At 41.6% G+C, this 26,402-nt stretch overlaps 1 protein-coding gene across 4 annotated transcripts in view; it reads left to right on the top strand.

The window, feature by feature from the left end:
• Window positions 1–26,402, top strand: part of lsamp (limbic system associated membrane protein) — a 1,200,168-nt gene that overhangs the window by 1,135,663 nt on the left and 38,103 nt on the right. For all 4 annotated transcript variants that reach the window (XM_051958406.1, XM_051958404.1, XM_051958405.1 and 1 more), the window contains one exon: window positions 21,586–21,711. In XM_051958406.1, the coding sequence (XP_051814366.1) occupies window positions 21,586–21,711 (126 nt within the window). The remainder of the gene's footprint in view (window positions 1–21,585; window positions 21,712–26,402) is intronic.

Raw genomic sequence — 26,402 nt, 5'->3', positions numbered from 1 at the left:
ATTCTCACTCTGGTGGGGACGGAAGCGTGGCTGCCAATCCGCGCCTACGGCCCCTCCGACTACCACCAACATTCACACGCATTCATACACCAGTGAAGAGCACTGGAGGCAAGGTGGGTTAAGTGTCTTGCCCAAGGACACAACAGCACATGACTAGGCGAGAGCGGGAATCGAACCGCCGACCCGTCGATCATTGGACGGCCCGACATGGACTCAGTGGAATGTCCTCTACCTTCTGGTTGGCCAAAAGGCAAGTTTTTATGCATTCTGACACTGATAAACAGAAAGATTACCTTATTCAAACAGTTTTGGTGCCTAAACGTAACCAAACACCATTTGGCAAAGCTAATGAGCACCAAGTGAAAGCAAAAATCAAAATGACACTTCAAAAAATAATTTTATTGTATGTATGGCAACTTTGTGCAATGATAACGGCATGATAACACATGACAGTGACTCAAAATAGCAAAAGTGAAGGCAATAAAAAGCAAAAGGCAAAAAGCTTTAAAACTCTGTGTAGAACTTAGAGAGTTGGCCGATAGTTTCCCATAAGCTCACCATCACTTCAGATAGTAGTGAAGTAAAGATTGACATAGAAGGTTACACTGGAGCTGGCTTGAAGCCCAGAGTGGCAGCTTATGTTTGGCGATATCTTTTTCTTTTGGAATCCAGACCTCACCAATACGGAGCTGGGCTGTTGCCTGAAAACACCCACAAGCCAACTAGAAACACTGACCAGCACACACATGGGCTAACTTTAGCTACTTTAGCTGTATTGTACTAAGAAAGCAAGTATCGTAGTCAGGTGGAAGCATCTTACCTCAATATTGTGTGACAGCATCCTAGAAGAGTCTTTTCAGTGTAATACTTAAATCACAAACAGTGAAACCAGTACTACTGCTTTTTCTGTGGAAAATCACTATTTAGCTTTTTAATCACTCTGTGTTTTTCAACAGAACCTCCAAAGTGAGAGACAGGAAGAGTTCAGGAGCCAGAATGAGCAACAGACTAACAAACTGTCGATCACAGCCATCAGTCAGCAGCCACATGGCAAACATTAAAACCTTTTATACAGTTCACACACAGCCTTCAAATCTTAACTGGGCAATCATTTCCAAAATGCCCACCAGTGTACTTACCAGAGGGTTTGAATTTAATCATTGAGAACCTAGTAAGACAAAAAAACATTACTGACTTACAGAGAAATATAGTGGGGTTTTTTGTTTTTGTTTTTTTCATATAGGACGATTCAGGCCAGTGTTTTTTTTATGATGCAGCACTTTACGTTTTGCCCACATTGGCTTCAGCATCTAGTCGTGGTAGTTGCAGCTTGATCGCCACAGGCAACCACTCACACTTTATTCATTGTCTTTTGATCTGTTGCTACAAAACTTCTGAAAGCACTCCTACACATTTGGTGCATGCCTCTCTGAAAACACTTGCGCCACCTTATTTTTAGCCTGTAAACATTGCTGGTATAAATGGGAAATCGGACCGCACTGAGCGAGCACCAGAAAAGCCCACAGTAAACCCTACAGAAGTACAAACAGCAGACAGGCGACAATGGCACACATCCATATACACCCCAGCCCCTTGGGGACAAGATTACAACTAGTTGTCACAGTGGCCATTATTCCATGTAGCGGCACAGCTGGATGAGGCATAAGAAAGAGGCAGAGAGAGAGAGGCAGAGAAAAGGCAGCCACACACATTTTCCATTGCCTTTGAACCTTCATAATGAAACTGACTCCTTGAAGTTTTAATGAAAGCAACAATTTACCATTCCCTTTTTCCTCCTTGGGCTGCGGAGGCTTATGTTGCTTAGGCTGGATCTCTAAAAAATAATATAAATAAATAAATAAATAAAACTGCAGTCTCCTTTAATCTTCTTTATGCTGGCTGCGGGAGGTGCTCTCATGCATTTAAATGGGGCCATCCCACGGACACACATGACAGCAGGGGTATTGACAGGGGCTGCAGGTGAGCCGGCGGCGCCATATTTCACCGACTAACCAGGCGAGCGAGTGGCCATCGGTTCTGACCAGCGTCTCTAACCGGTCTTATCTCTGACATAGAGGGCCGCTATTTCTTTTCTATTGCCTCCGCTCCCCAGACGCATCCCCATTACTCGTACAGAACCTGCCAGTATCCTTTCCCTCCATCTTTTTCCATCCTCTGTGTGACCTGGGCCTGTCAAATAGACGGACAGCCCTTTGGCACGGTGCTCCTTGCGCTCGCGAATCCCTCTGCAAGTGAGATTGAGTGGCACAGTTAAACCTGACCTCACTTGCATTCTCTGAGGGGAAACGACGAGGTCACGTGTGTGTGTGTGTGTGTGTGTGTGTGTGTGTGTGTGTGTGTGTGTGTGTGTGTGTGTGTGTGTGTGTGTGTGTGTGTGTGTGTGTGTGTGTGTGTGTGTGTGTGTGTGTGTGTGTGTGTGTACTTGTTTCTGCTATTCCGGTGGGGACTTTGACCTGACTATTTGCTATAAAGGTGGGGACTTGTCTTACGGTGGGGACCTAAAATGAGGTCCCCACGGGTGGCAACACCGTTTTCTTGGCCATATTGTTGTTAATAAAAAATGTAAAAGTGCAAAAACGTTTGTTTAGGGTTAGGCATTGATTTGGTGATGGTTAGGGTAAGGGTTAGGAGTTAGATATGAATGGGAGTCAATGGTAAGTCCCCACCGGTATAGAAAAACAAACGTGTGTGTGTGTGTAGGTTGTTGTGTTAGTGTGCCTCTTGTGTGTCACAACATGCAGCACTGCTCCTGTACAGGTAAATACATGGACTTGTGGCTGCCTTTTTAAGAACGTCACCCCTGTGTGATGCAGCTGTGTGCTTTTGAACATGTCACTGTGCTGCGACTAAGTAGAATGCTGTCACCTTTTCTGCGCTGTCTGTGCCCTGCATTACTCTGGGTCACTTAGCTGTCTGTGTCTGTTTCTGTGTGAACTTTTTGCCGCTCAGACCTGCTGTCGGTCAGGTCAGGCCTTGATACCACTTCTACCACCATGGGCTGAGGGAGAGCAGAAGTGAAAATATGTATTGATTCTACTGTTGAAAAGATTATGCCAAATATTAGGAGAAGTGACCCATTTTGAATATGTGACACATGCAGGTCACCGCTGTGGTCTATTAACTACAGTGTATTTGAACCATGCAGGCCCATAAGGTGGAGAGAACAGCATGAGAACAAATTGTCTTTGTGTGCACTTGGTGTGTGTTAACAGTACAAGCCGACACTTCAGACATGCATTGGGAGATATCTGATTTGAGAGGCCTCCTGATGGCTCGGTTGTATCAAACCCAGCGCTGTTCAGGCCCATGTGGATGCAAACTACTTCCCTACCTTTCTTCTATTTCTCTCTTCTGTCAACAGTCAGAAAAATCTCTTGCCTTCGTCAGTACGAGCGTGGACCATACATTCTTTCCATCCACCCTAGTAGTGTGGCTCAATGGGATTGGCAGTGTTGGTTTGTTGGTCCGTGGGCAGAGCTGGCAACATGTGAGCACAAAAACCAGAGTCAAAATAAATAAAGAGGCAAGGACTGCCTGGAAAGCTATGCCATGCTCAGAATATAAGATTTCAAAAATGTTCCTCTAACCGGAAGAGCATCAGAGACAAGCAGAGATTTGGCCACAAACTTGGATATTTGGCTTCTTCCACACATTCAACAGTATATGTATTTTTTAAAAAATACAAATTTTCTCCTTTCTTCCACACAAGCGCTTTTTCAAAAGTATCCAGTCCTAATGAAAACAAACAGAATTGAAGAGTTGTCAAGAGCACACCAAATAAACAGGCTGGGATATAACCCAAACTCTGAAGTGGCCAATGAGAAGACTGAGAAAAATGGTGCAATCAGCAAGGGGGTAGATATATGTGTGGCCTGATTCTAACAAGCCTGCTCCTCATTATAGTGGAAGAAGGACTGAACATGTATCAGCAAACATGTAAAAAGTCCTGTTAGTTAGGGTAGTACCAACATTGTTGTGGCCATGTCCACTATTGCTCAAAATTGCCTCATGTAAACAAAGGAGATAATGGCACACTGTCTACACCTCACCACCGCAACACTGAAGACCTTCAGGAGTTTTTTAAAAGTTTGTTTTCAGTGAACGAAAACTAACTAAAAACTAACTAAGACTCACTAAAAAGTCCATCCATTCTCTATACACCACTTAATCTTCATTAGGCTGCGGGGGGGCTGGAGTCTATCTCAGCTGACTTGGGTGAAGTCAGGGGACACCCTGGACAGGTCCCAAGTCTATTTCAGAGCTTCATATACAGACTAACAATCACACCCGCATTCACACCTAAGGACAATTTAAAGTTACCAGTTAACTTCAACATGTTTTTGGACTGTGCGAGGAAGCCAGAGTGCCCGGAGAAAACCCACACATCCACAGAGAGAACATGCAAACTCCATGCAGAAAGATACCGGGAAGGCTGGGACGCGAACCAGGGAGATTTTGTAGCTGCAAGGCGAAAGTGCTAACCACTGAGTCACTGTGCAGCCCTCACAGAAGTATTTTTAAAACTACCAGTGTACATGTGGACATGGATTTTTTTTCTCAGTTTGTCTGAATAGGAAAATCACAGGTAAAATCTTGCAGTCTGAACTTGTCTTGAGTTAAATCAGGGCTGCTAAGGGATGGGACACCTGGTGAAAGGGTGGGTGTGTAGAGTCAGATGACTGGAGAATGCAGAAACCCAGGGATAACTGCAAGACGGGATCAGAAGTAACAGAAGAGGTGGTGAAGCTCAGCTGTGACTTGTACTTAAAACACCACTGTTGCTAAGTACGGCCTCACAAAGCTGCAGTCATACACTCAAAGTCATCCTTAGTGCTCAGTTTGAACTGAGGAAGACAATGCAGGAGAGAATTTCAAAACCACTGCTCATGTCAGCATTTCAAAGCCACTTGCAATTCATTGGCTGACATCTGTCATGTGCGTTGCAAGGATTACATCCTCATGCACATCCTCAGTGTTTTCTAGTGAGTGTACTTGGCTGCTACATCTCCCAGTGCCCACTGCTCCACCAGATGTCTGGCATGTTGTTTAGTTGGACCATATGGTAGCCAGCGCTGATGCAGTGCTTTATATACCAAGTCTTCTGTGTGGCAGGAGAGTGCTAAACACTTGCGATGGAGCATATGTCTTGTTGGATGTCTTTTTGATTGAGGGCTGTTTTGAAAAAAATGCAGAGGTAGGGACAAGTTGGGAGGATTGAAAGCTGACGCGAGCTAAAGAAGCTTTGTCTCACCTGGCTGTCTTTTGTATTTAATAAACACATGTGTGACGACATTTAATGTAAATTTCTAAAAGCCAACTTAAAAACTCTCTTGATATCACTTCGTTAGTTTTAATTTTTGCTCTGGAAGCACACACACACACTTGCGGTGTAATTGAAGTGAGGTCCTCAGAGAAACTAAAAATACTTCTCACTAATGAGAAAAAAATCTGCTTATCATTTATGGAGGGAAAATATTTATGACTCTTCATTACAATATGCTGCTCTCTAATGCATAGACGTTTCACAGCTACAGTAGCTGAGTGTTGTCAAGTGTGTGCCTCTTCCCTAGCACTTTGATGCCGCAGCTACAGATTTGATGGGAAATATTTTTCCCAGCGAGGGTCTTTGAGAGTTGGCACAGGTCGGCTGCTGCAGTGGCCACTGTGGTAAATAACATATGGGCTTGTTATCTCCCCTCAGAGCTAGAAAGCACTCAATTCCAGCCACTTGCTCATTAGACTGCAGCTCAAGGCAAAGCATGGAAACGGAGAGTGGGAAAGAAACGATTAGGAGAGGAGACAGGGAAAAAAGTGACAGTGATGAGGTTAGAGATGAGGAGATGGAATGGCTGGAGACAAAGAGAATAGCAGACAGTAGATGAAATTAAAATTTGCGTCCAAATGTGGTTATTTGCCTGAAAGTGGAAATGAGGAAATAAGAGAAGAGGCTGAAAGGCGGCAACAGTGATACCCACAGAGACACAGGAGAGAGTGCGATGGCGAGCACATCATCCGCATGCATGTACCGGTACAGCAGCAAGAGCAGCTGTGAGCCCAGTCAGTGACTTTGCGTGTGTTTGTGTGTTTGGAGCTCTGAGGGGTGGTCTCCAGCTGAGTGTGTCAGGTGCGCTACACTCCACCAGCTGTTCACAGCTCTTCACACAGCGAGAAACGACAAGCTGGTTGAAAGTCTCCAGATCTGGAACCCAATCAACACTAACACAATAGCAGTGCTTCGTTTTCACATTTCTCTGCCAGTGACACACTCTGCAAGTTGTGCAAATGCTGTCTGCCATGGAGTTTCCTGATCAATGCTCTCTGGCGTTGTTTTAGTGCAGAGACAGCTTTTCAAGTGCAATAGCCTTTCTGGTTTTGAATCAATCATCCATGATATTTTCTTCTGTTTTGTTTTTTTGTTTGTTTTGTCCAGACAAAACAAAACTTCACTTTGAGAGAATGTATTTGTTGAAAATTATGGCTAATTATCTTTATGCATTAATGTGCTAACTTGAACTTTATATTGCTTTAGTTGAAAACAAATGAGGGTACTTTCAAAAGTTTCAGTCTCACCCAGAAAAAAGTGGGCCAACGCTCATTTGGGGGCCTAACTTTCTACTGTATGGCCCTACACTACTGTCAACAAAAATTCAAATGGGAAAGGGTGGAGCTGGCTGCTGTTTCTTCAGGACAATCCGTCCGTCCACACAGCTCAAGTGACAGAAGCAGCCAAATGTGGCTTTGAGCTGTTGCACCATGAACCTCCCTCACCCAACCTGGCATCGTCTGACTTCTATCTGCTTTCCGATCCTCCTTCTGTGGTCACCATTTTCAGAGTGATGATGAAGTCATGCATGCTGTTGAGGAGAATCTGAAGGCTCAAGATGTGACCTTCTGTGAAGGGATAGCGAAGCTTGAACATCTTTGGACCAAGTGCACTGAAGCTAAAGAAGAGTTTGATTTAAAAAAATAATGCAATAAGTCTTTCTCCTGTGACGTGTTCGAGTGAGAACTACACTACTACTACACGTTTTTTAGTGTAGACATACACCTGGACAAACCACAAACCAAGCAATCCTTCTCTAACTTGTTCATGAGATAATAGGAAAGCCTGACTGGATCAATTCTGATTAGACTGTTGTTTTCTCTGCTCTGTATCATTTTACCTTGCTGATGCGGTATTTACCGACAAGCGGTTCATCTTCCTGACCGAGAAAGGAAAAGAACCAGCTTGTGAAATTTCTCGTGACAGCCTGGGCTAGACTTGTGCTGTGTTGTGAATGTGCTGTAGTGCAGTGCTCACACAGGCACTAAACCGTTAGTGCTTACCCTGTTGTGTGGATCCGGAGGAAGGAGTGCTGTAAGCTGGTTATTGCAGTATCACATTACAGAGAGACGTAGGTACGTATATCCATAAAATGGACCATTTGATTCCCAGCTTACAGGCCCTGTTCAGTTCACCGGAACATGACCGGAGGCTGGAAGGTGACGGTCTTTATAGGGTCTGTGTGAAAAGCAATGTGACATAAAATGAGCTACATTGATATGGCAATCTGAGAACATCTTACTTCTGTGATTGTGTCTATTTAAAACAAATCAGGGACAGAGAAAGGGCAGTAATACATAACAGATGTGAAATGGTGAGATATATTTTATATTATGCCAAATATAATGCTGTCCAATAATGTCTTTTTTGAATTTTGTTATAAATGCATGGAGGAGATTGTTATGACCTTGACTAATATACAGCCATTTCTGGCAGCAAGCAAAGAAAAAAAACAGCAGCATGTTAGTCAAGGTTTTCTTCATGTTTTGGCTTGTCAGTGTCTGTAAATGTTTGTTAAAGCAGGGCTTATTTAATTTTTCATGCAAAGGTCAGTTTACTCATCATGCAGAGGGCTACAAAACCTGAGTAAATGGGAGCGTCAGAATGATTTTTGTCAGGATGCCTCAGCTTCTGTTTCTTGAATTTGACTTGTTTTTCTTTGTAATCTTTTGGTCTTTTTTGCATTCTTATGGAGTGCAACAATAACTCACTTAAGCTCCCCTTTAAATGTGCGTATATCTGGTAGCACATTATTTTATAAATCCTTTCACTGGCACACAACATCCTATGCACAAGTTAAGTTGAAACTTTAAAAAAAATGAAGGAAAACAGAGAAAATCCCGATACGCGTTTTATTCCAGCTAGTTTTGGCATGTTTTGTAAGCTTTTCAGAGAAATTTCCATTTGAAGTATTGTTTAAATAATTGGCAGAGATCCATTTAAACCTGAGTACAAAACTCAAAGCTTCAGAAAAAAAAAACTTCATTGAACTGACATGCACTGACTGAAAGACTTTCTCCTCTGGCAGTGAAGTCTGGTTATTTAGTTGGAAGTGCACTAAAAGAATGTTTTCTTCACCTTTAATTAGACAATTACACAACACTTTCCAGTAATCCTTCTAAGAATTTATACATACACAGTAGAGCATCTTTTTCTAAGGAAATTATATTGAAATTATTGACTCAACATCTGAATGATCCTCATTTTTTGTCTTTCAAACAGCTTCTACCAGACTGTTTTGCTTTTTATTCTGTCTATATTTGGCTGAGCAGAAGTCTTGGAATCCAGACTACATCATTACGTGTCAGATAGCTTGTGCACATCACTCCATTTTGTTCATTTGTCATTAGAGTGGTGAAAATCCATCAGCGGCTGCAGACTGAAATAAAGAACCTTTTGGACCCAGGTTAAAAGTTAATGGCTGCTAACAAAGGAGTGTGGAGGCCTCCAGTCTAGAGAGGGGTCTGAATTGTTAATGGTCACACATAGACACATGCACACTTAAACGTCCACACAGATATACACACTCTCACTCTCCGCGTTATGGGTTGCACTTTAATCTAGTGAATTGTAGCAAATGGGGCTAAATCGGGTAGTATTGATTAGTTAGTGCTGATTGCTGGTTTGACTTCCACAGAACACCCTTCAGGGCCTCAGAGGATCAGGGGAATTATACTGAAAGGCCATCTGAATGCCACAATAAGTCAGGCTGTAATTTGATAGACCCCTTCTAATGCCTGAGTGAACGAAGAGACAGTACGCTGCAGCTTTGACTTCCAGTTTTGCTTTCAGTTTGCATAAATCAATGCGATACTGTCTCAGTTTGCTAGTGCGGCTTAATAAATGAAATCAGAATGTCTTTTATGGATGTACACTGATCAGCCACAACACAAAAACCACTGACAGATGCAACCTTGGGTCCTGGCATTCATGCAAATGTTTGATAAAAATCACCTACCTAAACCTTATTCCAGGTCCAGTATACTCTATGCTAGAAGGACAGTGTACCCCAGTGTACCAAGCCTTATCCACAGGGTCCAAAGGGTCCACAGTGCCACCCAGGACACACCCAGAGGTTTTGTGTCCACGCCTGAATGAATCAGAGTTTCTCTGACAGCACGAGGGGCACCTACGCCATTTTAATAAATACACCACTCCACCAGTAATTGTTTCAATGGAAAACATCACTTGTAAAAGATTCCTTTGCTTTATCTAATTTATTTTGGAGTGGAAGTAGAACAGAGTTTAGTTGGCTGATGACTTATTTTAATTTTAATCACTTGATTAAATTGAAACAAAGTCAATTAGTCCTCAAATGATGTTTTTATTACATCAAAATTGGAAGTGTAAGCGGAAAAGACTTTATGAATGACTAAATACTACCGAAAGTAATACTATCAATAATTTAAAGTTCTCACTGAAATGGCAGTGACGCAAACATGAAAATGAAAAACCGATCTGCACGGCAACATTTGACTCTCCATCAAGATCAAAGGTTTTGCTGAACCAGCTGTACTGTAGGAGAATGGAAATAGCCTCAGAATGAGGAATTACAGGTGATGGTGGTTTCACAGTGGGAGGAAAATGGGAAATTGTGGGTAATCGCAGCCATCTGATCTGAACTGCATAGGTATATGAGTTGTGGGAGGGCTTGTGATCTCCAATAACCTTTGTGTGGACAAAGTGACACAATGAGGAATGGTGTGTGAAAGTGGAAGCACAAAGGGCAAGAAGTGGTATTAAATAGCAGAAGGAATGGGACCTGTGGAGACAAAGGAAGCCATTGTAGCCAAGATTTTCTAACCTTGGATTTAGTTTGCCGAGTCATCTTTGTTTTTTCTCATTATCATGAGCAGTATATTGTAGGTGTCTAAATCATCTGATGGCTTGAATGCAAAATCAGCTTTGCCTTTTTTGGCAAGTCCCCCACTCTTTGTGGATGCGAAGCTGAAAGCACAAAGCTATTGCTCCTGTGGAGGCAAAGGATTGGCGAAGCTATCTCCACTAGGCTGAGATAAGAATTACATTGCATATGGAATTTATAAATACAGATATTTTTCATAAGGGCAACAGCTGCCATTAGTAGGTTGTATGAAAAAAACACAACTATATGAAGCATTTTCTCTTTCTTGACTCTCCCTGGCTGCCTGTGTAGAGCTTGTTAGCAAAAAGTGGTACTATACATTTCTACCTTCCACCTTCTGTTTTCCCTCTTTCACTGCAAAACACCAATTAACTGTTCGTGTGATTTACGAGTTGTTGCCCTAACGGGACCCTTGTTGGAAAAACACCCCTCAACACAGGCTGAAAACCATCTCCTTAATTAATCACCTTGGTGTCCTCAAGTAGCGTGAGGCCTTCATATCGGGAATGGATGGAAATGTGACGGATCTCGAATATAGAAAACCTTCCTGCCTCAGACTTTTTTATTTTAAAAAAAGCCAAGGAAAGCTCTTATTTCCCCCCCTTGCCTGCATCGGCGCCTCCAGCAGGCCATTGCATCTGTCTCATATCCGGTACTTGCTTTGAAAGTTTCACAGGCATCTTGGGTTTTTAAAGCACTGCTGATGCTGTCGGCTACAGCCGGGATGAGGGAGAAGTGGTGTCTTCCTCTCTGTCATCACCTCTCTCATCTGCCTTGCCTTCTTCTCTTCAATTTTCGCAAGAGTTAAAAGGCGTGTAGCGGGGAAGAGGGGGGGCCCAGTGGCACTGGCAGGTCACTTGAGTTTTTCTCCTGCGGCAGTAACAGCAGCGTCAGCCCACTTCCCAGGCCTGTGTATTCTCTTTATTCCAATTCTGCGGAGCCAGGCAAAGAGGAAGTGTGTGTGTGTGTGTGTGTGTGTGTGTGTGTGTGTGTGTGTGTGTGTGTGTGTGTGTGTGTGTGTGTGTGTGTGTGTGTGTGTGTGTGTGTGTGTGTGTGTGTGTGTGTGTGTGTGTGTGTGTGTGTGTGTGTGTGTCGCAGCAGAAAATACACCCCAAGGTCTCAGATCAGACGAGATTGGTGCTCCTCTGTATTGTGCGTGTGGTGATGTGATAGCACGGGCAAGACGCGTGTTCAGGTTTGTTTGCGCGCCACTCATGCAATGCAGATCTCGTCATTACGTCGAGTAACAATGTCAACATGAATAATTGAAGGGATCAACTGTGGATTTTAACGGTGAGTCACACTGTATGGGGACATACAGAGAGCAAAATGTGTGTTTGTGACCGCGTTTGTGTGCAAGCGTACAGGTGTGTGTGTGTGTATGATTCAGTAGAGTACAAGCAATGGTTCCGCTACAAGGCTGAGTGTTAAAGAATATCTCTTTGGAGATGTAGCATGGTGATTACACTTTGCGCCTTTCTTTTCTTTGCTAGCTTGTGTCCTTTGGCCTTCTTTTAATCTTTCAGAAATCTTATACAGTGTGTATGGGTGCAATTCTTTGTGTAAGATTGATCAAGGATTTCTATGTGACCGTGGTGTTTGCGTCCTTCGCCTCTCCTCTTTGACCACAAATGGTTAAATCCAAAGAACAGGGTTGAAAGTTTTCTTTTCTTTTCAGCTCTTTTACTTTATACAACAACAGAGTGCCTTGTGAGGTCAAGGCGCCAGAGTAGAGGTGCAAGAGAAGGCAAAAATTAAGCGCCCACAGGCATGGATGCAAACACACATCAGTGTTAAGGGACAGGGAGCTTGCTTAAAGCTACGATATTCAATCTTTTACCTTAGACAGGAGGCACCCTGGTGGCCGACAGTCTGATTATACTGTTGTGTTCGGAGCCTCAAGGAGGAAAGGTTTGGAGCTGACCTTGTTTATAGAGAGCAGGTAATTGACAGTAAAGCTTCCACGCACTAAAAGCTAAAAGCTAAAGAGCTGCGAGTGCTTTCTCCTGATTATCTTCTAATGGTTTCAAATTAGCTGAGCATAATCGCACGCCTCTCCTGCACTCCGCTGCCACATCACTCCTCCAAATGTCACATTGCGAGCCAGCAGGGGGTAAATGTTGGAGGGAGCAAAATGAGCCCAAGGGGAAAAATTCAAAACATGTAAAATGGTATACACAGAAGCACTGAATATATAAATGATTTACTGCTGTATAACACTTTAAAGTCTTTGATGTAAAATAACTGAACTGAGCTTTCTCCTCTTAAAAAAAAACGCCTAAAATGTTCTTTTATTTTGACATTGCTTCTTATTTTGTATCCATAAAGTCTCATGCATTTTGTTGTTTCAACCAATGGACTGTGATTGGGCAGCTAAGAGAATGAATTTCACAGTCAAAGCCCAAAGCTGTCCTTTTGTTTACTGTTTCTTGTATGTGTCCTAAAGAGTGGAATAGAGTTTGGCTCAGTAATCCTTGAATTGTAATGAACAGTTTCACTTGAATACAAAGCAATCTGACAGAATCCATGTGGGTGAGTGCATCCTCTATTACCTCTCGCCTTTCTTGTTTCAGTTCAAGGGCTAATTTCATGCCCAACACGCCTGCATTCCTGGATGGACCAAGCAAGAAAGAACACCAGCGTATTTTTTGATACATTAGAGAATATAACACCCGGGATTATAAGAAATGGAGTGCAGAGCTGGAGAAAGAGAAAGTAGTAAAGGTTCCGAATAGAGATGTAGGGCTCTTGCAGACTCAATAAGAGTTATTTTTGATCTTGAGATGCACTTTATCAGTCTGTCTGATGTTTTTCACAAGTTGCAGTTCTTCTGGTATACTGGAAATGTTGGTCCAGTCTTGTCTATGATTTACAAGGTTGCACCTTCATGCCTATATTACTTATCTATTTGGCCGTAACTTGCAGGTCAGACCGTTTTTCTAGCTTTTTCAGCCCGAGTACAGTGTTCACAGCTTTAATCGTCCTCTCCCATGTCGTGACTTTTGTTAAACTGGAGAGTTGAGTTTTTAAAGTGCCAAATCAAACATCTTGGTTTTGCTGAGTCACATAGAGCACTATCTCAGCTTCTTTGTCCATGAAGTTAGTCTTTTTTTTTTTAATTACTCAACTGCACAACAAGTTGTCCTACATTTTGACATTAAAAGTGCTTGTTATGAGCATTTTGTATTCCAAATATGGCAAACTAGGAACATCATTTGAAATTGCTGTTAAAATGAGCACACTTTTACACAAGGACATGTGGTAATGGCAGGATTTATCATTTTTCTTTGCACACAGCCGTGTACGGATGTGTAATTAATACCAAGTGGCAGCACAAATGTAGAAACTGATCAATGCATGCTTTGATTTTTCAACCCTGTCGAGACGCATGAGTATCAGTTATAAAAGATGCGGCAAAACTCTGCAAGATGCAGTTTTTAATTTCCAATAACATTCTCACTTTCTTGGGCTGCACAGTGGAGTAGTGGTTAGCACTTTCGCCTTGCAGCAAGAAGATCCCCGGTTCAAATCCTGGCGTGGGCCTGGGATCTTTCTGCATGGAGTTTGCATGTTCTCCCTGTGCATGTGTGGGTTTTCTCCGGGCACTCCGGCTTCCTCCCGCAGTTCAAAAATATGCTGAGGTTAATTGATCACTCTAAATTGTCCTTAGGTGAGAGTGTGAGAGTGATTGTTTGTCCGTATATGTAGCCCTGTGACAGACTGGTGACCTGTCCAGGGTGTCCCCTGCCTTTGCCCGAGTCAGCTGGGATAGGCTCCAGCACCCCCGCGACCCTAGTGAGGATAAAGTGGTGTATAGAGGATGAATGGATGGATTCTCACTTTCTTATTGATATGCATGTGTCTACAAAAGTTTGGGGTTTTATGTCATATGGATAAGCTGTAGATAGGTAACAACAACGCTCAGTTAATGCTAAGGAAATACCGCAGTTGTCTCCAGTTGTTGATTTAACTCCTAATTTGAAGTGTTTTCCATGAATATAATCTCCACACCACTGTGTGTTCTAGACAGAGACAGATCTACGTAGCTCTTACCTTTTCTAAACCTACCCTAGCCACTCACAGCAGCTCGAGCACACCAGCTCACCACTGGTTTCTTTTGAACTGCTCCCACTTTCTTCACACTTCACTGCAGTGAAAGTGCTCTGTGCTACACAATGTTGAATGTAATTCAACCATGTGTGTCAAAACTGGAAACTGATTCTGGTGAAGAAGAAGAACACAGAAGGTCCTACTCCAAAATTGGTTCTGTAGGTTTGCTGCAAATGAAACCCTGGAAATCTAAGTCTGTGTTTTTGAGGCATCAGTCATCAGTACACTGCAGCTTCACGGTGGAAATGCTCACAATGGTGTAGACTGCTCATTTAAAATAAAAACCATGTAGATATTTTAACAAGGTAACAAAACACTTGATTTTCCTCTCAGCTCCTCCAACAACTCTAAACCCTCATTACATCTAAAGCACACTGTGTGATGCATTGCCATTGGTAGTGGTTTATAAGATCCAGTATTTTCTAGAATCAGTCGAACACGCAGGAGTGCTGGACTACACTTTTGCCCTCATTTAAGTGATAATTTGGTGCATAAGCTCTAAATGAATGAGCAATCACAGAATGTTTACTGGCATCTAAATTTAAGTTCACTGTGATTAGCATAAGGGAGACAGAAAAACATTCTGATTCTTTCCAAGAAATTAATTCTGTGAATTCCCTGCATGACATTATCTGCCCTCCACAGCTGCTTTTAAACTGTATGAAAACCGAATCTGTAAAGTAATGGCGCTCTGTCTCAGGAGCGGTGTTGTCATGAGGACAGATAGACCTGATGAATCAGCAACCACGATTTAATGGCAGTACAATCACAATAGTGTGTCCGATAAGAATTTACTCGTGTCTGTTTTTTTACTTTCATTGATAGATTTATTTGGCTCCCAACATGTGTGCAGCCCTGAACTGCAGCCACATACAGACCCTTAATTCTGGGATGCTTCACCTTGTTCTGCCATTCTGTAGACCTCTTACATTATCGTCTTGAATTGAGTGTGACAATGGCAAATAGTAGATTCCTGTAAATACAGCTATTGATTAAAGGACCATCAAAGACGCAAGTTCATTACGTGCCTCCACTGACTTCCCTTCCTCCCTGTGGTGAAAAGCTGGTCACATGGATGAAGGAACTGCCTGGGGTTCTGTTTCTCTCTCTCTCTCTTTCCTCCATGCAGCCTCACAGTTAATGCACAAACTTCCAAACACATCTCCCCCCTAATTACTCTTCTCTGCCTCTCTCTGCTCCATCTCACTCTCTGCCTTTTTTGCTATCTTTTCTGTCTTTTCTTTCTTTGAAGTTTGAAATTAGAGTTGAAAGCAAGGTCAGTGTATTTGTAACGTTTTCATCAGAGATTTATTATTTTTCAAGAATTGTATATAGGAGATAATTAGCGGGAGAGGATGTGGTGTTGTTTTAGGTTGTTGGGTTGTTGTTTTTTTTGCTTTTTAAAAAATACTGGAACCTGCCAAAGCTGAAGAGGAAAAGCACCCCTGTAAAGTGTACCTTGTGATATTTGATTATAGATGGAAATGAATGCTACTTTGGCGACTGGAAAGAGAAAAATGAAGATGAAAGAGAATTAATTCTCCAAGGTGTGGAGGTATGAGTGTGTACGTGGGCATGTGGCAGTGTGGGTAGCCGTTTATACTATACAGTGAAGCATCCAAACTTGGCCATAGGGGAAAACATTGGCAGAGCGTGCAGTGAATCTCTACGGAATTCATCTTTCCTGGAGTTGCAGAGGTGAAGTGCTTTTCAAAAAGCTGCCCTTTCTAACATTGTTCCTTGAAGGTTGACCTATGACTGAGATTAAAATTCACTCCTTTCTTACCCCCCCCTCCTTTCCCTTCACCGCTGACAGCTGGACACCAGGCACTGTATGGCCGCAAGAGCTGAAATGTCATTCACACTTCTTTCCTTCACAATTGCCTGGCTTTGTTCATCTCCTCTCCCTTTCCACTTCTCGCCCCATCTTCCCTTCCCTCCTATTTATAGAGGTGACAGGGTTATCAGGGTATGAGCAGTTGTTTCCTTCCTGATCCATTTTTATCCATGCTTCCGAGGTTTAATTCTCCGGTCACACATCACAATCAACTTTCCCACCCCACTTGGTGTTGCTTGTTTTTGAGGTGGGGGGGGGAGAGAAAAAAGCCAATTGGGTCCTTTGTCACTTCAGTCGAGTGCCTCCGCCCCAACATCCCCCCGTTCCGTCTCACCATATCTGGAAAACACATCTTCATTTCAGTTTTGGTCATTTGACTACAGCAATAACTCGGCATGGCTTCACTTAAAATGCTGTTTTGCATGATTGTGACTGTCTTGTCAGGTGGTATTAGAGAGATGGGTTACTTGGGGATGCTTTGTGTGTTTGTGTGTGCGAGAGGGAGTAACACAGAGATGTTAGTTCGCGGAGAGCTGAGACAAAGCTTCAATAATAACCTTGCTGGAGAAACAATCTGAGGGAGACAAACATTGGAATATTGTTTCTTGGAAAGCATGGTCGATATGGAGGAACGGGGCAGCTTTATTTCAATTCAACGCAGCAACTCCTATCAGATTTAAATAGCGCATGAATTCCCACACGATGTAGCTCTCACAAGCGTGTTTGCCGCTCAGCATTCTTAAATGCTTTTAGAATAGATTTCCCATATGTGGTTTTGTAAGTTATGTCTTCAGCGAGGCCGACACAAATGCCTCAATGAATTTATTTTTTTTTTTGTAGTAAATCAAGGTAAGGCTTGACATAGACACCAAAATAAAAGGTGTGAAACTGGAAGCATTGCCTTTCTACGAGAGGAAGTCCAAATGCCCGCTGGCGTGGATAACACCCCACAACAGGAGTACAGCTACAGCACAATCTTTATCGTAGGGCCACTGAGCAACTTTAATGGAGCAGTTGGGGTTTAAGTGCCCTGTTTATGGACAAATTGACAACAGTTGTTGAGAGCCGGACGAGTCTGTTAGTTTCCTCGCTGGCTTTTTGTAACCGATTGTGCTGCTGTTGACATTTTTAAGGAGGCAGCCTATAAATTTGAATGGTTTACTTTCCAACTTTGATTTTTATGTGTAAATGATTTGGATGGCTAAATAAATATGAACCTGATATGCAGAGACTGTAGAGTGTCAATTAATGTAGTGCCTGCTTTAGGAGGTTAGACCCACACACCTATAACTCTGATGCAATCAAAAAGTGACATTTCAGCAACTTTCCACCTCATAAATTCATACCTCACCAGAGCAATATACAATATGCATGCCCTCTGATAGCTAAAAGGAGCTGCTTCTTACTTTGACAACACAAGGTGCATGGGAAACTACTGAGGGATTCAATAGAAGTCGATCAAGTACGGCATCGAGTCAAATTTACACTTTTCTGCCTTCACAGGGTCTCTGGGATTATATTTGTCCTCAAAAATGTGTTTTTGTGAGAACAGTTTTATATTTAATTCCAAGATGCTTTTCTTAAGGTCAAACACAAATTGACTTTCAAATTAGTAATGGTTATTCATAGATGTTGAGTGAAGGAAAGAAATTTATTATGCAGTGTTTTGAAAAAATCAGGTTGAAAAATTAGGTCTAAAGAAAACAGAATTTGTTTCCATATAAGGAAATATGCATATTTGACCTTTACTCTTGGTTGGAATTAAACAAAAACTTTTTTTTGCTAAAGAATATTGTAAAAATGTCATTGTTATAATAAATATATGTCTTTGCTTCTCTTACTGTTGTTATTTTTCATATAGTAATCATGTTGGTAATGTTAACTAATGTTTTGGTTTTGTTCTTTTGCACAGCCTTAGACATGGTGAGTCACTAATCAGTAAAATAGTCAGAGCATAATCTTTAAAGGTTTTAAGCCTGTGTTTGGTGTTTGCTGCATCTCCAGTGACTTTGAAGGAGTTATTACCCTTTAGAATAGTTGAGGGTAATGGCAGGTTCACACTGCAGAACCAGACAAGGTCAGGTGATCTAGCAAGCCTTCTCTTTACCGTTTGTCTAACTGGTACACACGGATGTTTGTGGATTATTCATGAATATGCTTTGAATGACAAGCTGATGATGAATGTGTTCAATATATAGCCGGGGTTGAATGCAGGTCAAGAGTGGATCATAAATCTAGCTGCAATTGATGAACAATGGTTGCCCTTGAAACAAAACCATAACGCTTTGAAGTACACCGATCAGCCACAACATTAAAACCACTGACAGGTGAAGGAAATAACACCGATCATCGCGTTACAGCGCAGCGTTCTGCTGGTCAACCTTGGGTCCTGACATTCTTATGGATGTTACTGTGACACGTACCGCCTACCTAAACATTGTTGTAGTTCAGGTATACCTGTTCTTGCAATGTTATTCCACAATGGCAGCCTTCCCGACGAAGGACACACTGTAGAAACTGTTCAAGACCAGACTAAGAAAAGCCCAAGGCACTGACCCAATTTCCAAACTCCCAAAAACCCCATCTGGTCCTGTGTTCATGAGTTAGATCTGTTTCACTGACACAAGGGAGACCGACGTTATATTAGGCTGGTGGTTTTAACTTTGTGGCAGATTGGTGGAGACAGGTTCAAATTAAAAAATAAAATACATTCTCTAAATGCATCAACATAAACATGATCACAAGCAAAAGCACCCAATTACACAGGATTAAGAATCCCATAGGTAGATAGCTCATCAGGTCCCCCCCTCTGCACATTTTTACGCATTATAGTTTTCAGATAAAAGGGCCATTTTAAAATGAAACATCTGGTACGAACAGTTGCATTCAAATCAAAACTCCAAGTGCTCATTTTGAAGAGCAGCTCTAGAAACACACTTGTATTTCAATGGAATGACTGTCATCAGTTGTTTCTTCATGCTTTACAATCACTGGCTCATTCATTAGTAGACTAGTAACATCCACTCATATTCATGCAAGAGGACAGCACCACCATTAGAACAATATGTGGCACATATAGCATGGGTTGCTGCCACACTTCCTTTCACCACTCCAATGTCACCCTTTATATGCTTTATTTGAAGTATTTTTAGTAAGAGCACTGGATTATGACGGGACTCCCTCAAAAGAGTGAAGCCTAAACATATTATTTTCACAAGAAATGTTTTAAAAATATGACATGTTTGCATTTTGTTGGGGCATTTTTTGTGCCAGGTCATCACCATAGTGAGATGGAAATCAACCAGAGCTTATGGTCAGCATTTGCATGGCTTTAATTTACCCAAACCATGAACTCCTCTGAAATCCTAACTGTAGTCTTACAGTGTAAACTAATGGACACTGCCACAGAAAATGCAGCAAAGTGATGTGAATAAAAAGGTCACTTCCACACAGTACTTCCAATTCCAGTCTTCTTGGTGAAAGTGCATTTGCCTACAGCCACCACCATCCCTTCAACCTCTTAAGATGCAATTTGTGGCTGTTTCCATGTGCAAAGCCAAAGAAACACAAGAGTCACGTAAGGTGAAAGCAGACCTGTAGAAAAAGCAGGCCATAACAAAAGTACAGCATTGTAAACAGAGACGACAGACAGTTTGAGAGAGAATTAGGCAAATCATCTGTTTAATTGGAACAGGTATTTCTAAATGGAGTAAGTGGTCTACAACACTATTTAATGGGTACAGTTCTGTGATCCTTCACCTGACATTTTCACCACTGCTCACATCATCAGGCATGTCACTTTTGGGTCATTAATGGGAAGCGTCTTTGAGAGATGAAACGTTTTCAGTAACCAAGGGAAGAAATGCAGTTGCTTTCCACTGAGGCACTGTGGAGAACAGAATAAGTCAGAAAAAAATCTTTTTCACGATTTTAGAACTTTTGTTGTGGATGTAATACACTTGGCGCTGTGGATTCATGTAGCTTTTACTTTTTTTGGTGCGTTGAAAATGGTCAAATCATTGAACAGTAATCCAACTAATAATGAATTAAATCACAGATAAACTATGGACTTAAACAAAATAATAAATGAGAATTTTCAAAGTCTAACAATAAACCTTATCCAAAGTAACTTTTGCTCCAAATAATTTTACTCTGGTTAAAACACCCCTTCCTCCCACTGACTGTCAGAATAGTATCTGACCCTCGGTAACGACGTGCAAGGAGGAGCTGCAGTCAAAACCGACTGCTCATTTTGTTTGGACGAGAAAGAACAACTGCTGTGTTTATTGACTCGAACATACTGCAGTAGGTTTGCAAAGTGCTGGGAAGGACAGTGTTAATTGAAGAAATACAGCGTGGGTTAAGGTGCGTCGAGCCCAAAAGGACAAGGTTGCAAGCATGTTTGCAGGCAATGAAATTGAAAATGTAAATCCACTCATCACAGTTGTAGAATAAAAAAAACAATATTACTCTTCTTTTTGCTTGTGCTGTGCATATTAGAACATTCATCACAGCCCAAGCCATTGATCATTATTTGTATTTCTGGTCTCATATCTGCATAAGCAATATGTTTTACAAACCGCTTCAGCTACCGTTTGTGAAAAACAGTGATGTATGCTCGCTACACCTTTCATGATTGATTGTGTCTTAGCTGCTGACTCACTTTAAAGCTGACTTTACCTACTTAATTTATCTGCGTTGGGTTTTTCTTTTTGTGCCACAGCAAAGGTTTCTTCCTCCGGCTCGCTGTCTCTGTGTCTGTGTGGGTGTGACAGCAGTAGCAGTAAGATGGTGATCGCAAGGCAGGATGATCATTAAGCACTCCATGGAGATGAAATAGTTTGGCGTTGCTTTGATCACCAGTGTCACGTACACACACAGGATGCTTCAGTTCACCTTTAGATTTTGAATCTTATATGAAAGCCTACTTTTCCGAAGGTATGTGTCTGAACCCGGAATCAGTGCCAAGTGTCTGGTGGGCCCCCATATGACAAGAGAAGCAATCTGTTTTCATGAGCTCAGGTCCCAGGGCAGGAGATTAAATTGCTTATTTGGATCCTGGGTTGAGAAAGTTTACTGTAAGTACCCCTGAGGGCTATAACAGTAGGGGAGGAAAAAAGGTTCTCCAAAGCTTTTCTAAACTCCTGCTTTCAACTGAGAGAATCAAGGTCAACTTGTGTTCCCGTTTAATCTCTGTACATACTCAAAAGCTGCTGTGAAAATATGACAAAAGATGCTATGGAAGCAAAGTAGCTGCTGTGGCTGACTAGCAGTGTTTTTAATGGAATATTTTTATTTTGGAGAAAAATGAAGAACACATTTTTTCATGTTGTATGAATCAAGGTTTGGAGAAGATGAAACACACACTGCCCTCCACTCTGCTATACACTAATAGTCTTAACCTTGATGCCGTTTCTCTTGTGTTTTCAGTTCCAGCCAACATCTACAAGGTGTCAGAAGACATCACGGTGAACGAGGGCAGTAACGTGACACTCAGTTGTTTGGCCAGTGGCAGACCGGACCCTGCAATCACTTGGCGGCTGCTCAACCCCTCAGGTAAGAATTATGCAATCAGTGCTTGTTATCATATGCCAGTCGAGATGTGTAGCCGGTGATGCGCCAGATTATTTCAACATCTAAATGCTAAATTTGTCTCTCAAGGGCCCAAGAAAGTGAAATCCTTCTTGTAACTTTAGCTTTGGTGCGTTCTGTGTGTCACACATACACAGAGTAAACACAGATACTGTGTAGCATAAACACTCTCTGTAGAGCCCCTGATTTACAGTGGTGTTAGGATCTCATGTGTCCATTGGTGATAGATATTCCTTTTTACTGAAAGGTATCAGAAAAAATCACTTCTTAGTCAGACCTTGGTTCATAATTGTTAGATTCATACTTTTTCCAGTGTATAAATACTTGAAATGGCATTCTGCTCTTTTCAGAGCTTGCACATCCTCCTTTATTTACAAAGACATGGCCGTTATGACCATGAGAATCTTTCTTGTAAATAGATTTTTCATTTCTTTACTCATACAGCTTATAATTTTGCTGCTAGGTCTTATTTTTTTCAACAGTTTGGGCACTTGTAGATTTAGTTTTCTACACCTTGTGTCTGTTTTTTTCTATATCATGTCCTTCAGGTAGACATTAAGATACCTCAGATGCAGGCCTGTTGGATGATATTACTTTAGTCTCATGAAAAGAACATCCCACACGTTGCTCTTGGGCAGAATCACATTTCTCGGTTTTTCACTTCAGATACACAAAAGGCCTGAAACTTCAGTATGGTGAATAAATTGTGATGCAGGATTTCCCATTCTAGACTGTTTGTAACATCTTCTTGCTCCGCCTATTTTATTGAAAATCTGTTGCTTTTGCACCATTTACAGTTACAGATGCATGGACTCAGTTGGCCTTATACCCAAGTAAAGGCATCTTCATTTAAGTAATCATTTTAAAACTAAGTTCTTGTGTACTGCGGCCAAGTTTGTATTTGCCGTCAAAGTGTATACGGGGGTGTGTTGGTAAATCACTCCACATATGTGAATCCCTCAGATAGTGGCGAGGCTGTTGCTTTGGGATTTAATCCAATTTCGGAGAAAAGATAAACGTCTCCATCCGCTGACGAGCTTCATAGAGTGATGGATGAAGATGCTCGAGCTGACAACATCTCACTTTTATAACAACCCTGCACTGATTGAAAGCCATCCTATTTGTGCGTCTTTATCAATTACTGCATGAGTTTGTCAGCACTCCAGACATGTTCCATCAAATACATCTGTTTCCTGCACCTGGAAGCTGAACTACTCTGAGAGGTGCATTCGCCTCATTTGTCTATTTGCATTAAAGTAGAGTGATTTGTTAAGCCTTAATCTGCGAACTATATGGATCCAGCTGGTTGCTTTACGGAAATGTGGTGAAAACTGAGGGCTCTTTTTTTAATTTCCTTTCTGCAAAGCTAAAAGGTAACCCTCAAAGTTCAGATGGCTCCCAAAGTCACTGTAGGTAAAGCCTTTGCTCCTAGAAAATGGATGGAAATGTGGATAGAGAGAAGGAAAAAGCAATATCCAATTCTCAAGCTGCAGCAGACTCAGCCTTAATAACTACGCCTCTGCAAGTTCTATATGATTTTTCCATAAGGTAGCTTTTCATTATTCACTTTCTCTGTGTTTTATTGAGGAAGAAGCAGGCATGCCACCTTCGACAAGTCTTTGTTCTTTACTCGAACAGTGTGATAGAAAGACAATCCTGTCAGCATCCGTTGCAGGATTGGATCCTGTAAGTCTACACAGTCACATGTGGCTCCTGAGATGGGGGACCCACACCATTTGCAAACACAAGTACCGCTGTTGTTTTTGTTGTTGTTTTGTCAGGCGTCTTTCTCAACGAAATCCATAAGTCTAACCCAGTTCAAGAGCGTGTGGAGGGCTGCTGAGAGAGATAATGATGTCTGGCAGCCTGTGGTCTGACTGCTTCATGCCTTTGCCTGCCTGGGCGACAACACCGCTTCGCTTAGCTAGTGAGGCTCTCAGCTGCTTGCTGGGACCACAGATGTTCATGACACACTAAATGCTAGTCCTAGTCAAAATTCAGGTTTTCTGTTCAGAGCCTGAGTTGCGTGTTAAATCTACAGTAGAAACATCAAGCCCAAATCTTCATAAAGGCTTTTTCTACAAATCATGCTTTTTTTTTTTTTACAATTGTAAGGTCATAACAAACCCAACTGTAACATTTTTAAAATACAGTGATTTTGAAATATAGCAGCAAACACCTGTAAATGTAGAACTGCAGTGAAAGAATGCCGCAACTAAATAAACTTGTATCAACTAAAGAGCATCCGTTCTGTATCGTGATTAGAAGAAGACTGGACTTTTCTTACTTTGCAGTAAAGTCACAGTGTTTTACATCTCTACTATCAAATTTACTGTTTTCAGATGTACCCCTGAAATCCAGTAACTCGGCCAATGAAAAGAAGCAGAATAGCAATTTTTAACTAAAAGTTCCAGCCACGCCACATCACAAACTGTGTCAAATTAGCAACATGCTAACACAGAAACAAGAGGCAAGAGAGGAAAACAATTTATTATTAAAATCAAGTATAAACAACATTACCAGAAAGATATGCACACTACCATTCAGAAATTTGGGGTCACTTAGAAATATCCTTATTTTTAAAGGAAAGGAGTTTTAACATGAAATTAATCATGAATCTAGTCTAGACATTGTTAATGTGGTAAATGACTATTCTAGCTGGAAACAGCTGTATTCTAATGCTACATTGTGTTAGCTAATGGTGTTGAAAGTCTAATTGGCGGTTAGAAAATCCTTGTGCAATTATGTTAGGACATGAACAGAAGTGTGAGTTCTTATGAACAACATGAAAATGTCTGGGTGGCCCCAAACTTTTGAACAGTAGTGTACTTATTCGAGGCATCTACCAGTGCCATGAGGTCATTCCTACTGCCAACAGCTCATTACACTGAAGTGAGAACTCCTGGTCCTTCATGCCATACGCTCACCTCCAACACACATTAGGGAAGTTATGAAAGAAGAAGGCAAGACTACACAAAAAGCTTTATTACTTGTCAGGCATTAGGCTTTATATTGAAGTCAACTCTGAAATGAGTGAAGACAACTTTAAATCAAATTTTGTGACAGGGCTGCAGCTCAAGTATGAGTCACTAATTCCAGTGACAAAATCTGGCTGAAGTTCACGCTTGCATAACCACATGAATATTCACATTCAGACTGATGAGTTTGTGCACATGTTGCTGTGCATGGATGTGTGAGAATTCACTGGCATCCGTGCACAAATACAAGAGAAACTCATCACATATACACATTCCTTACCCTTCAGAAGCTATAATGTTCTTTAATCTTGACCTCTGTGTGACCTTTCAAGCCTAAATCTAATCAGAATAAAAATTATAAACTGCCAAAATCACACAATTTGGGAAAAATGTCAGGAACCTCAGAGATTAGAAGTATGAGCATATCAAAACACAGACAACCACACTTAGAGTTAAAGAATAAATGTGATCCTTTGTGTCTTTCAAGCCGAATGAGACAATAGTCCTCCATGATGTTGGTCTGACACACAGATGATAGTGTTTGTCTTTTCAGCTGGAAGTCCTCTTTAGCACTGCATACTTTGTGTTAAATGAGAAATTATTTAAAGAACAGCAATTTGCACAGCCTTGACAGATGATCAAATTCTGCTTTCCTAAGAATAGAGACATGGTGTCACCTCCGTTGGGATGAGCTGCAGCTTAAAGCAAACACTTCCTGCTGTGGACAGGTTGCAAACGTATGAAAAACTCCAGTAATCTGGATCATAATATCCCACCTGCCAAGTAAATTAAATGCTTTAATTGTATTTTCAAATGTGGCTAAAACAATTTGTGCTTGTGAGGAGCTAACGGAGCAGAGCAAAACTGTTTGCTTTAAATCAAACTGACACAACTCTTAAAGTCAGCAAACCAAACTGAATATAACAACCGAGGGAGTCCATAACTAGCAGGCTGTCAGTCAGCTCTGTCTGTTGTAAAGTTTTGTCAGTAAAACTTCTTCTCTCAGGGGATCACATATAAAACCTGAAGCAATCCCATACAATTCAAATAGCCAGAGTGACAAATGACACCGCCAATGCTGTAGTTGAGCATTTTCAGCCGTCTGTCTGAATTGAAATTTCCATCCTAGGATTTGTTTATGGGATAGTTAATAGCAGGGTTTCTCAGGATGTCCACATTGATTACAGCTGTCATCTATTTCTATGGACCCATCCAAGCTGAAAGTCGGTGCTGCACAATCTTATTTCTCTGTTATTGTTGCCTCTTTCGCTTCGCTATCACAAAGCTAATTATATTAGAACTGACGTGTTTGGTTTCTTAATGACAAATGGCATGCTAGGTGGATTGAAAGATAAACCAAAGAGCATTTCCAGCGCTGAGGATACGCGTGTATATATATATACATATACATAATTAGACTCCATCAAAGATACTGTTCGTGTTTGTCATTGAGACAAGAAGGCTGGCAGGTTGTTGGTTGCACAACACTGAGATTCATTTGCAATTAAGGGATCGTGAGACTGAAATGAATAAAATTTCCTGAGGTCTGATAATGTATTTGCTGGAGCGAGGCTGAAGCGGAGATTTTTCGGCCTGCTGTGCTGAGACTGCAGAGAGCCACTGGATACAGTGAGGAATACTGCAGCTTGGTAAATATTGCAACCCTTTGAGCGTGAT

Source organism: Acanthochromis polyacanthus, chromosome 13 (assembly GCF_021347895.1).
Source record: "Acanthochromis polyacanthus isolate Apoly-LR-REF ecotype Palm Island chromosome 13, KAUST_Apoly_ChrSc, whole genome shotgun sequence".
Classification (NCBI taxonomy): Eukaryota; Metazoa; Chordata; class Actinopteri; family Pomacentridae; genus Acanthochromis; species Acanthochromis polyacanthus.
This window is presented reverse-complemented; position numbering and strand designations above follow the sequence as displayed.